This window comes from Maylandia zebra, linkage group LG1 (genome assembly GCF_041146795.1).
Source record: "Maylandia zebra isolate NMK-2024a linkage group LG1, Mzebra_GT3a, whole genome shotgun sequence".
In the NCBI taxonomy this organism is placed as follows: domain Eukaryota; kingdom Metazoa; phylum Chordata; class Actinopteri; order Cichliformes; family Cichlidae; genus Maylandia; species Maylandia zebra.
The window spans coordinates 6,424,722-6,436,830 of NC_135167.1; the positions used below are offsets into that span (position 1 = coordinate 6,424,722).

Here is a 12,109-nt window from a genome sequence, read left to right on the forward strand (position 1 = left end):
GGCCAGGCTGATCCTCTGCTTCTGTCCCCCTGACAGATTAAGCCCCCGCTCCCCAATCTGACAAAATGTCAGTAAGACTTAATATAATCCAGAAATTTACTCAATCTTTATGGAAGAGATGGTATTATATTTTAAATATTGTAATTCATTACATTATACTAGTGCATTTATTCCATACAACACTATGGCATTATTCTGTCTCAATTAGGGCTGCTCGATTATGGCAAAAATGATAATCACGATTATTTTCACTGAAATTGAGATCTCGATTATTTGACGATATTTATTTAACCCTTACGACCTACTATAGAACCAAGTCCGCCAGAGCTTATATTATTTTTTTACATGTTGTAGTGCCATTTGTGGGAGCATTTCAAGTTGCTATACAACTGTTATAGCCCATATTTTAATAATATGTATGCATTAAGTCCATAGTAACTACATTAATTGCAAAAAAGTGCAATAAACTACAAAAAAATTGAAAATCATTTTTGTTTTGTTTTTTACATATATTTCTACTTGGAGAAATTTAAGAGGTTTATCCCTCAAAACTTTAAATACAAAAAAGTTGCAAAAAATAGTTTACAACAACAGGAAATTTATTTTGAGTGTCTTCATAGTTTTATTTTGGAGATACACCAATTTTTATATACTGCAGGAAAAACGAAAAAACAATCCTATGATGCAAATTTGCAAAGAAAACAGCATGTGCATCAAAATAAACTATTTCCAGCAGTATATAGATACACTTGTAACCCCAATTCATCCATACGTTTGTTAACTGCATATCCAGCATAGGGTTGCTGGTGCCCTCATAGCCCCACAACCTGTTTAAAATAAAGGTAATCTCGCTGTATATATAATTTCTTTTTTTAAAATACCAATTAATACTGAAACACAAATTTAAGTAATTTATTAGCACAGATCTTATCAGGGTCATCTGTATATACCTACACTATGAAATTTACCATGGTTTTTTTTTTTTTTTTTTTTAAATGTCACACAAAAAAACAGGATTTAAATTACATTTAATAGCAGCAAAGAAAGACTTGGCAAATACATAACATAATTAAACTATAACGTGCATAAGAAGTCATCTCATTCGAAATATGAAGAGAAACCCAGTAAAGTACAGTGCTCATTGTTTTGTATCAGCAGACAGGAGAGATAAATGCATAGTTTTTGAACTTTGTAAATAGTTATGTTGTCTTTCCTGCACTGTTATCAGTTTCCATCTCTGCTGCTCAGTTACATCTCATACAAGCACACCAGAAAAGAGTGTAGTATCACAGTACAGACTTCGATATGGCTGTGTATATGGATAACTGTTATGAACATGCCCAGTGACTACTATGCAGCAGTTTTTTGGTTGTCCTTCTGTTCAGGAGTTTACTGTATTAGCAGCTGTCAGGAGTGATGAGAACAGAGAGTCTGGCCGTTGCTTCAGCACATCTGGATGGTCTAATTCTGCCACCTGTCGAACAGAACACTTAGTGAGTTTAAGTTAAAGATTGTGTAATCATCTTTGATTTGTGTTCATTTGTGGGTTGGTTTTTTTTTTGTTTTTTTTTTTGGGGGGGGGGGGTTTGGGTACCTGTCCATTGTCCATGACCAGAATACGATCTGCATGCATAACAGTGTTGATGCGATGCGCTATGGTGAGCATGGTGCAGTCTTTAAAGGCCTCTTTGATGGTGTTTTGAATGAGAGCATCTGTTTCTGAATCGATGGATGCTGTGGCTTCGTCTAAAAGAATAATCTGCCAAAAAATAACCAGCGTAATGGTGGTTAGAAAGAAGAAAGCGGTGGATGGCAAAAGTGTCATAAAATACAAAAATGTTTACAGTGCTTATGTTATTATACACTTTGAATGCACGCAATGGTAAATAATTAATGGAAATATTGGTAGAGGCATCACAAGCTAATGTGGCAGCAGTATCCCAGCCAATAAACTGTATTTGCAAATTAAATTTAGTATCATCAAGAAGGTGTTATGTGTGTACACACCTTGGAGTTACGGAGTAGAGCCCTAGCCATACACATCAGTTGTCTCTCACCAACAGAGAAGTTCTCTCCATTTTCCAACACTGGTGCCTGTAGCCTTTCTTCCAGCTTGGAGATCTGATGGAACAAAATCATATTTTGGTACTGCCATTCATACCCCTCAGGCTAACAGAAAGAGGATATTCGCAGCAAAAAAGCCCACAAAATAAACTACAAAGTCGTATAATCCTTGCCTAAGGCAAGGCAATCAAAAGTTTGAACTCTTGTATGGAAAGACTATCTGCAGTTAAACAGGAGCAGCATAAGGATGCTGGGACGGTGCCTCGGGCTGGAGAGCCAGTGAGATTGGCTTGCAACCCCCATGCTAGTCTTGGATTAAGGACTACTACAGTTCATTTTTGCCAGAAAGGAATTCCTGAGCAGAGATGGGCAGTAACGGGTTACTTGGTAATTAGATTACCGTTACTTTCCCGTAGAAACGCTGCGTTACCTTGTTACTAAACCCGTGATTTTTTTTTTGATTTTTTTTTTTTTTGGCGAGAATGTCTCATGACAGTGACGTAAGCGAGTGCGACGTTCGTGACAACAGCTGTGTGCAGATCAACAATGGATCATATATCGAGTGCGGGAGAGAGTATGAGCGTGCAGCGTTTAAAGCGTGGAAGCACTGACCTTTAAGTTTGATTCCATAAAAAGTGACAAAAACATTAGTGTCTGTTGTGCGTGTTCAGCGAAAAAAAAACCCCTAAACTTCCAAGCAAGCACCGAGTGCGCTATGACGTAATGGGAAATTCACAGAGAAACTCGCGGATTCTTCAACTGACTGGTGCGGCACACCTGCACCAGGGTAAACCTCCGCCTACGCCACTCCTGCTTTACAGGTGAAAATAGAGCAGAAGGACTGCTAGTCTTTGACTTTATTTATTTTCTGCTGTGTTTTACTTGCATCTATTTGAAAGAGTGAGTGTTAACACAAAAAAACATTTTATTTTATGTGCTGGAATGTGCAGAAAATAGGTTTAAATGTTAAACTAATTTCTTCCAGTCAGAGAATGGTGCATATAATAAAATTTTCGCTTGATGCATAAAGTTAAAAGATTAAAACTGATAAAACAAGTTTAAAAAATTTACTTTTCCATTTGATTACATTTTGTATGATGGATTATGCAGAAATTAGATTTGGGCTGAAAGAGCTATTGCTTTATTACCTATTCAGGTTGTAAATAGTGTTTTTTAAAAAGTAGCTAAGTAATTAATAACTTTTGAAAATAAGTAATCAATAAAGTAACGGGATTACTTTTGGGGGAAGTAATCAGTAATTAGTTACTGATTACTTATTTCAAGTAACTTGACCAACACTGTTCCTGAGTGTATTCTGTGATAAACATTTAGACATGCCAGAACCTTATCAAACTTGTTGTAATAAAAATCTTTAGGGTTTATTACTTCCAGGTTCACGGCATGAGCGCAACATTAGTCAGCATTAGTGGTGCCATTAATAACTGCTAGAGAGTTGTTTTCCTCTGCGGAAAAACATGTGCCTGGACAGATGGTACTATAATTGTACACAGAGGAAGGTGAACTAAATGTAGGGCACTGGAGGAAATTTTCAATGCAAAGATAAAGTAAATATGCAGAGCTCGTCAGAGAGTAAACAATACTGGCCAGTGGCAGAAAAATTGTTAAAAATCTAATAACTGATAGCTAATTAAAGGAAACAAAGAACAGAAGTAAAACTAAATAAACGTCATGAACAACATGAACATAGGATGTGTCAAAAAAATGAACATAAAATATATGTTTGGCTCTAGGGCTATTCCATTTTCTTTTAGGGCTATATCAGACGTGTCACAGAGACTGCAGTCTTACGCGTTGTGGGTTTTAGTTTTTGTCAAAGCAAAATCTTGGATAAAAGCAAGTGGCAAAACAAACAATAAGACTATACAATACTGATAACATACTGAGTCCTTTATATAGGTCTTCTCCAGTGCTGCCCAAATCTCCTCATCAGTGTAGTTATTAAACGGGTCTAGGTTGTACCTGTAGGAAAAACAGCTCTTTAGTGACTGACATGCAGGAGTAAAATCAGTGTGTGATTCTGTACTTCTGGTTCACTACCTTACTGTACCGATGAACAGCACAGGGTCCTGAGGGATGATGGACAACTTGCTGCGCAAATCCTGCAGGCCAATGGACATAATATCAACTCCGTCTATCTTTATGGTTCCTGCTGCAGGCTCTACTAGTCTGAATAGAGCTACTCCTAAAGAGGATTTCCCTACAGACACAAAGCACAGAGCAGAGTAGCTGAATATTACACTATAGCTGTTGAGAAGAGCTGATTAAAATTGTAATCTGCACTATGGAATAATTAGGAATTCACTGCTATAATAATTACAACCCTGTTTCCCAAAAAAAGGAAACTGTGCAAAATGAGCCATGCATGTCATGGCGGAGGCTCTGCCGAACCCCTGAGACCGACTCACCGAACCCCTAGGGTTCGATCGAACCCAGGTTAAGAACCACTGCTCTAAGATTAAATTGTCTGTCTCAGAGTGATGTTGAAAAACGAATTCATGTATTTATCATCATTTCTAGGGTGTATTGTTGTAAATCATCATCACCCAAAGACTAGATGAAATCAACAAGAGAAACAGCTACTGAACCCAGAGCCTTACCAGAGCCAGTCCTTCCCACGATCCCCAGCTTCTCTCCAGGTTGAATGTGGAAATCAAGGCCGTTTAGGACGATTGGTGTATTCTCTCTGTACCTCATCTTATAGTCTTTGAAGGAGACGCCCCCATTGCTAGGCCAGTCCTGTGGGATCTGAGCCTCTTTAACATGCCTGGGGGCCTCAGATTTACAATCCTGCAAATAAAAAAGTTTATTTTTTGAGTGAGGCAAACAGAGGGAATTTGGGGTTTGGTCTTGGCAAAACAATGAAAGATGGATCGTTTCCGGAGAGAAATCTGACCATGATGTATTCCTGCAGTCGCTCCACTGAGTTGAACCTTGCTTCCACTTCCGTTGACAGTCTTACTACATATTGAAGCATGCCTGTCAACTGGACAATACGCAAAAGTTCTAACAAAACACAAACACACATTTCAACATGACTTAGACGTATAACTCTGCTCTCCTTATTTACCTGTATGGTATAGGTTATGGCCAGGCCTTTCAAGGATGGAGCGATAAAGTCATTACTGCTAAGCACTACAAACAGAGACACCAACAAGGTCATAATAGCAGCCATGAAGTCCAGCCAGAAAGAAAGCCACCGGGTGCCAGAATGAAACAATAAAAAGTGATTGGAGTTGATGTCATTCAGGGACTTGAACCTACAATATGACACAACGACGTGATGAGAGTTGAGAGCACCGATCAAAGACCACATCATTTACAGATATTTACAGAAGAACACATTATTTACTATTACGACCAGTAATAGAGAGACTTTTATTTGTTTCTGTGAAAGAGTTCTGGTGTCTTACATTTCTATGTGACTGTTTCTTGTGTTGTAAGCATGGATGGTGCTGAGGCCCTGCAGTGTAGAAGTCGTTAGTGAGATACAGGGAGAACGGCTGATATTTTCCATCTTCTTCATAAGACGAATACCCCTTTGGAATAGGCTGCAGATAAATTCAAACAAATGTTGAGCAAACTGTACCTTAAACAACTATCTGCTCTCGCACTAAGACAATTTTTAAAACTTAACTCACAACAGAATGAGGGTAAACAAAGCTCCCATGATGACTACAGCCACAAGCATGTATGGAAAAACGGATGTGATGATGATAATTGTGAATGTGACGAGAAGACAATACTGCAGGAAAGAATCCATGACAAGAGGAAGCATAGTGTCCACCTCCTCTTGATCTTTAGAGAAACGGTTTAGAATTCGGCCTGTTGGAGTTGTGTCGAAGAAACTCATTGGACTGCCAAAAATCTGTGAGAGGAAAATACAAACAACAAAAATAATCATTCTTTGAATCATTGAGCAGTTAATCTGTGTTTCAATTGGTCATGTTGGATGGTAAACACTGGGGATTATTTCTTGGTACCTTCTTGAACATTGTGTTGTGGAGTTTGCAGGAGGCCCTCAAGGTGACGTAAGTATAAAAGAAGCATTTGATGAGGGCAAGTACCACCATGATGAGCATCATCACACCATAAATCGTTTGGTAATAGTGCAGGTCTGGATTTTTTGAGATGTCACCTGGATCTGAACCTGGGTTAGTCGATGACTTCGATAAAACAGACAAAATATCTTTTGTTAGTGGAGAGAGAGTGGACTTGGCGTGTCTATCGTTTCAGTGGGTCTTTCTTGAACTGTCATCTTGAGTGACAAGACACAGCTAGAGAGCAGTTTTCTAATACAGCAGTGCATGGAAACTAATTTCTTTCCAGATCCAGAATTTGCTAAATAAAGAACATAACACTCCAGCATGCAAAAGTACTGTTAAAGAACAATTTTTAGCAGTAATGGTGTTGGAGCATGGTTAGGGTTAGGCTCAAGCTAAACAAGCGTAATGAGTAGACTAAGATGTGCCAGTATTCTGTGTACTGATAGGCTGGAATAATACGAGAGTGTACCACTAAGAAATGTGCTAGCTGGAATATTATGTTCTTCATCACATTGGTTCTGCCCAGACCATTCAGTTAGCACTCTGTTCTTTACAGGTATGCTGGACCCTGTAAAAGATTCACACTGCAGCAGTATAATGAGCACATCCAATAATCTGATCTTAATAAGAACTGCTCAAGGCCAAAGAGCACTAACTCTCACAGACCTCACTTGACCACCACCTGAACTCATCACTAGTAAGTATTTGTGGGTTACTTAAAAGCTGAGATAGCCTGGAAAAAGCCAAAAATTCAAGGTTTGACCTTAAGTCCATTGTAACCCTCTAATTTTAAAGAGACTGGCTAACACGGGCAATCTTACTTGAAACAATGTACCTTCTGGTGCTTGTAATCATCTTTATTGGATTAACTTGTGTTAGGCTACACAGTGACTGAGAGCTCATAGTCATTTCACCCAAGCTGTTTATGCATGATGAGATTATTTTTGTGTGAATGCTAGAGAGAGAGGATTCTCACCCCATTACCCTTTCCAAGCCAGAAGCTGAGCCACCAGTTGCTGAAGGCTGTGGATCCAATCATCAGGACAATGTTCAGGACAGTGAGAAAGACGAGAATGTAGCCTGTAGCAAAGAGTTGCAGCACAACTATTAAGTACATATTGGTACATTATTGCTTAAAATCATGTAAATGCATGTGTGTGTTATATCAGACCTCCAGCTGCTTGACAGTACCGGTGGTAGGTTCTTAAGGAGACAGCACCCTCTGTGGAGGACTCTTGATGGACCAGCTGGTCATCAGACTTGACAGGAGCTTAAAACAGGGAAAATATTTTAATAGAGTCGTAACAGGATTAGTGACTTCCATTTGCATTGACATGCATCACATGTGCATTTCCATTATAAAAAATATTTAAAAAATCTAAAGTATTGCTTGGTGTAAAAAAGGGGATCACATAACAACTAAATATGTAATAGTGAAACAGCTGACAAACGGTGGGATGACACTCAGAATTAAGTGAACTTTAAAGACTTACGCTTTTGCTCAGCTGTTGTTTCATGATCCTTTTCATCTGACATGTCAAATGCTGAAAGGAAGAATAGAAGTAATTTTATCATTCTACTAATCACAAAAATTGACTTAAATTATCATTGTCCACATATTGTAAGACATAACTGCAAAGAGTTGAACCACAGACCCCTACAGCAAGGAAATCTGGAAACTGATCACTTGTATACATTGTATCCATAGAGGGAAGAGTCATTTTAAATAATAATAATGGCTTGGATTTATAAAGCGCTTTACAATGCCACTATTCATTCACTCTTGCATTCACACACTGGTGGAGGCAAGCTACGGTTGTAGCCACAGCTGCCCTGGGGCAGACTGACAGAAGCGAGGCTGCCATATCGCGCCATCGGCCTCTCTGGCCAACACCAGTAGGCGGTAGGGTAAAGTGTCTTGCCCAAGGACACAACGACCAGGACAGAGAGCCCGGGGATCGAACCGGCGACCTTCCGGTTACAGATGGGCCAATGAAGATGGGCCAATGAAGATGGGTCAATGATGCATATAAATATGATAGTAATGTTATGTCATGACCTTCACAGGTCATGTTTTTGGTACGAAGTCACAAGAACTTATAATATGGGTATATAGCAAAAACAGCCAGGTCAACAAGTTTGCTGCCCTGTCTGTTATTACTTTACAAGGCCTTGTTTTTGCTTTACAAAACTTTGACCTGTCCCTGGTTATACAGTTGCTCTTTAACAATCAAAAGTACTGATGTGTCAACACTGCACGTGCATTGGCACAGCAACATTTAGAAAGTGTCAGCGTCATCCCCCTGAACACTGGTCTCTGGACAGTGAAAAAACAAAAATCCCACCGTATTCAAAAAAGCACAACTAAATCAAATCAAATCAAATCACTACTAAAACATGTAAAGTCTGTCATGAATTCAAAAACACCCAAAAAGTTCAAATTATTAAAATGATTTTCTTCCTAGTTTTTTTTACCAGGGTTTGCCATCCCACTGTCTGCACGATATCTGAGCTCAACCTCTTTCAACTCAGGGGTATCTTGGGATGATAAATCCTCCTCTTCCCCTCCCTCCTCATTCTGAGTCTGACAAGCAAGAATATCAGGAACACAGCATTACAGCACAGCCCGTACAAACGTATAACCACAAATGGAATGATTTGTACCTTGTTTTACAACTGATCATTAAGTTTATTGTTTTTGACATAATAAAACAATAAAGAACAGGTGAGGTGGTTTGCAGGAACATAATAATAAGAATCAAAGATAAAAATAGAAGAGGTACAAGATGCATGCTTTTAATTTAGGGTATACTTACTTTGGACTGTTCCATCTGGTAATTGGTGATGAGCTGAGCATAGCGTCCGCTGGCGTTCATCAAGGTTTGGTGGTTTCCGGCCTCCCTGATCTCCCCGTCATCCAGAACCAGGATGTCATCACAGAACTCCAAATACTAGCAAGCATAAGTGAGAACAACTGTGGCAACAAAATCTACAGACCTGTTCAAAACTATAATCACATGTACGTACATATTTATGTCATTTGACAGATGTTCTTATCTCCAGTAGCGTGACTTACGAAATGGCTTAGAACTCACGGGTAAGAGCACCAGTCAAATACTCTTCCTCAGATTAGTGACTTATGATTAGTAGGTAAACTATTAGCCAAGAATGCCTTCTAGGTTTTTTCAGATTTGACTGAATTGGTCCAAAATGTCCATCCATCCATCTTCATCCGCTTTATCCGGGGCCGGGTCGCGGGGGCAGCAGCCTAAGCAAAGAGGCCCAGACCTCCCTCTCCCCAGCCACCTCCTCCAGCTTATCCGGGGGAATACCAAGGCGTTCCCAGGCCAGCCGAGAGATATAATCTCTCCAGCGTGTCCTGGGTCTGCCCCGGGGCCTCCTCCCGGTGGGACATGCCTGGAACACCTCACCCAGGAGGCGCCCAGGGGGCATCCTTGTCAGATGCCCGAACCACCTCAGCTGGCTCCTTTCGATGTGGAGCAGCAGCTGCTCTACTCTGAGCCCCTCCCGGATGGCCGAACTTCTCACCCTATCTCTAAGGGAGAGGCCAGCCACCCTTCGGAGGAAGCTCATTTCTGCCGCTTGTATCCGCGATCTCATTCTTTCGGTCACTACCCACAGCTCGTGGCCATAGGTGAGGGTAGGGACGTAGATTGACCGGTAAATTGAGAGCTTCGCTTTTACACTCAGCTCCCTCTTCACCACGACGGACCGGTGCAGCGTCCGCATTACTGCAGCTGCAGCCCCAATCCGTCTGTCGATCTCCGGCCCCTCCTTGAATCGCTACCTTATCGTGGTGGAGGGGTTTGTGTGTCCCAGGGATCCCAGGGGCTATGTTGTCTGGGGGCTTTTGCCCCCTGGTAGGGTCTCCCATGGCAAATTGGCCCTGGGTGAGGGACCAGACAAAGAGCGATTCTGAAGACCCTTATGAAAAGGACAGCGAGGGAACAGTTTACCCTGCCCGGGATAGGGTTACCGGGGCCCCGCCCTGGAGCCAGGCCCGGGGAGGGTGCCCGAGGGCGAGCGTCTGGTGGCCGGGCCTTAGTCCATGGGGCCCGGCCGGGCACAGCCCGAAGAGGAGACATGGGCCCATCCTCCCGCAGGCCCACCACCCGCAGGAGGCGCCATAGGGGTCGGGTGCATTGTGTGCTGGGTGGCGGCCAGGAGCGGAGGCCCTGGCGGACTGACCCCCGGCTGCCAAGACTGGCAATAGGGACATGGTCCAAAATGTCATATTTAAAAATACAATTTTAGACAATATGCATATTAATTTCATGAATATGTATATTCATATTCATGAAATCTGATTTCCAGATTTCAGAGTCTCAGACCAAGCTATGATCCATCAAGTAACCTGGTTAATTTTTCACTTTGGTTTTTATACAGATTAACAAAATGGAATATAGTGATTTTTATAAAACATTAACGGATGTTTTTCTATTCTTCCTGTCATGGTAAGACATGGCCTCTGACTGTAAAATTACAATATATATGGTCAGGAAAGTCTTCTTTTAACTGCTTACATCAGTTGTTCTTGTCATTTAGTGTTATTCTTTAGTGAAAGCACTAAAGAATGAAACCGTGTTCTTACCTGGAGCTGGTGTGTAACCAGTATGACAGATTTTCCTTGGAGTTCCTTCTTTATGCATTCTTCAAAAATATGTTTCCCCACATGAGCGTCAACAGCAGATAGAGGATCGTCAAGGAGGAAGATGTCCTTGTTGGAGTAGACTGCTCTGGCCAGGCTGATCCTCTGCTTCTGTCCCCCTGACAGATTAAGCCCCCGCTCCCCAATCTGACAAAATGTCAGTAAGACTTAATATAATCCAGAAATTTACTCAATCTTTATGGAAGAGATGGTATTATATTTTAAATATTGTAATTCATTACATTATACTAGTGCATTTATTCCATACAACACTATGGCATTATTCTGTCTCAATTAGGGCTGCTCGATTATGGCAAAAATGATAATCACGATTATTTTCACTGAAATTGAGATCTCGATTATTTGACGATATTTATTTAACCCTTACGACCTACTATAGAACCAAGTCCGCCAGAGCTTATATTATTTTTTTACATGTTGTAGTGCCATTTGTGGGAGCATTTCAAGTTGCTATACAACTGTTATAGCCCATATTTTAATAATATGTATGCATTAAGTCCATAGTAACTACATTAATTGCAAAAAAGTGCAATAAACTACAAAAAAATTGAAAATCATTTTTGTTTTGTTTTTTACATATATTTCTACTTGGAGAAATTTAAGAGGTTTATCCCTCAAAACTTTAAATACAAAAAAGTTGCAAAAAATAGTTTACAACAACAGGAAATTTATTTTGAGTGTCTTCATAGTTTTATTTTGGAGATACACCAATTTTTATATACTGCAGGAAAAACGAAAAAACAATCCTATGATGCAAATTTGCAAAGAAAACAGCATGTGCATCAAAATAAACTATTTCCAGCAGTGCAATTCGAGTTCTAAGCATCACAGAAACTATTCAGAAAAGTCAAACATGACTTATAAAAACACCAGTATAGGCTTTTAAGGCCTACAAGTAAAAAACTAAATTTTCCGCGAAAATGACGTCACTTCCGGTTTCGGGCAGGAAATGGCGGACATGCGATAGTTTGCGCTGACATCTGTTTCACTGTGGGAAGTGTTACGAACAGCTGATTGGATCGGCAAAGCGTGTTTCTGGAATATTATGTTTTTGTTCCTGCAAGCGCTTTTTATGCAATTTTTGCAAAGCTATATGTGGAACGAAACCGTGACCGAGGACAAGCTGATGTCAAGTACAACTCCTCTGATTTCATATGCAAAAAAAAATTATTGCGCTAGCTTACACGGTTCAGGTTCTTCAGGAATTTAAAAATAGTTACACAAAACAGAGCGTGCAGCTCGGACCGGCTTTAAAGGGTTAACAATAACAACGTATTGAATAATGACTTTA

At 40.3% G+C, this 12,109-nt stretch overlaps 1 protein-coding gene across 5 annotated transcripts in view; it reads right to left on the reverse strand.

Annotated features, from left to right (window-relative positions):
* Positions 1-898: 898 nt before the first annotated feature.
* Positions 899-12,109, reverse strand: part of abcc12 (ATP-binding cassette, sub-family C (CFTR/MRP), member 12) — a 30,037-nt gene continuing 18,826 nt past the window's right edge. For 4 of the 5 annotated variants that reach the window (XM_014408817.4, XM_076890224.1, XM_076890253.1 and 1 more), the window contains 17 exons: positions 10,741-10,944; positions 8,945-9,079; positions 8,604-8,712; positions 7,622-7,672; positions 7,300-7,398; positions 7,105-7,208; positions 6,066-6,248; positions 5,724-5,950; positions 5,496-5,633; positions 5,153-5,342; positions 4,979-5,068; positions 4,683-4,872; positions 4,123-4,282; positions 3,966-4,044; positions 2,008-2,121; positions 1,595-1,759; positions 899-1,474 (listed from right to left, as the gene is read on the reverse strand). In XM_014408817.4, the coding sequence (XP_014264303.2) occupies positions 1,382-1,474; positions 1,595-1,759; positions 2,008-2,121; positions 3,966-4,044; positions 4,123-4,282; positions 4,683-4,872; positions 4,979-5,068; positions 5,153-5,342; positions 5,496-5,633; positions 5,724-5,950; positions 6,066-6,248; positions 7,105-7,208; positions 7,300-7,398; positions 7,622-7,672; positions 8,604-8,712; positions 8,945-9,079; positions 10,741-10,944 (2,331 nt within the window). In that variant the 3' untranslated portion in view covers positions 899-1,381. Of the gene's footprint in view, positions 1,475-1,594; positions 1,760-2,007; positions 2,122-3,965; positions 4,045-4,122; positions 4,283-4,682; positions 4,873-4,978; positions 5,069-5,152; positions 5,343-5,495; positions 5,634-5,723; positions 5,951-6,065; positions 6,249-7,104; positions 7,209-7,299; positions 7,399-7,621; positions 7,673-8,603; positions 8,713-8,944; positions 9,080-10,740; positions 10,945-12,109 lie in introns of those variants that run through there. The other variant, XM_076890299.1, reaches the window with a different exon arrangement.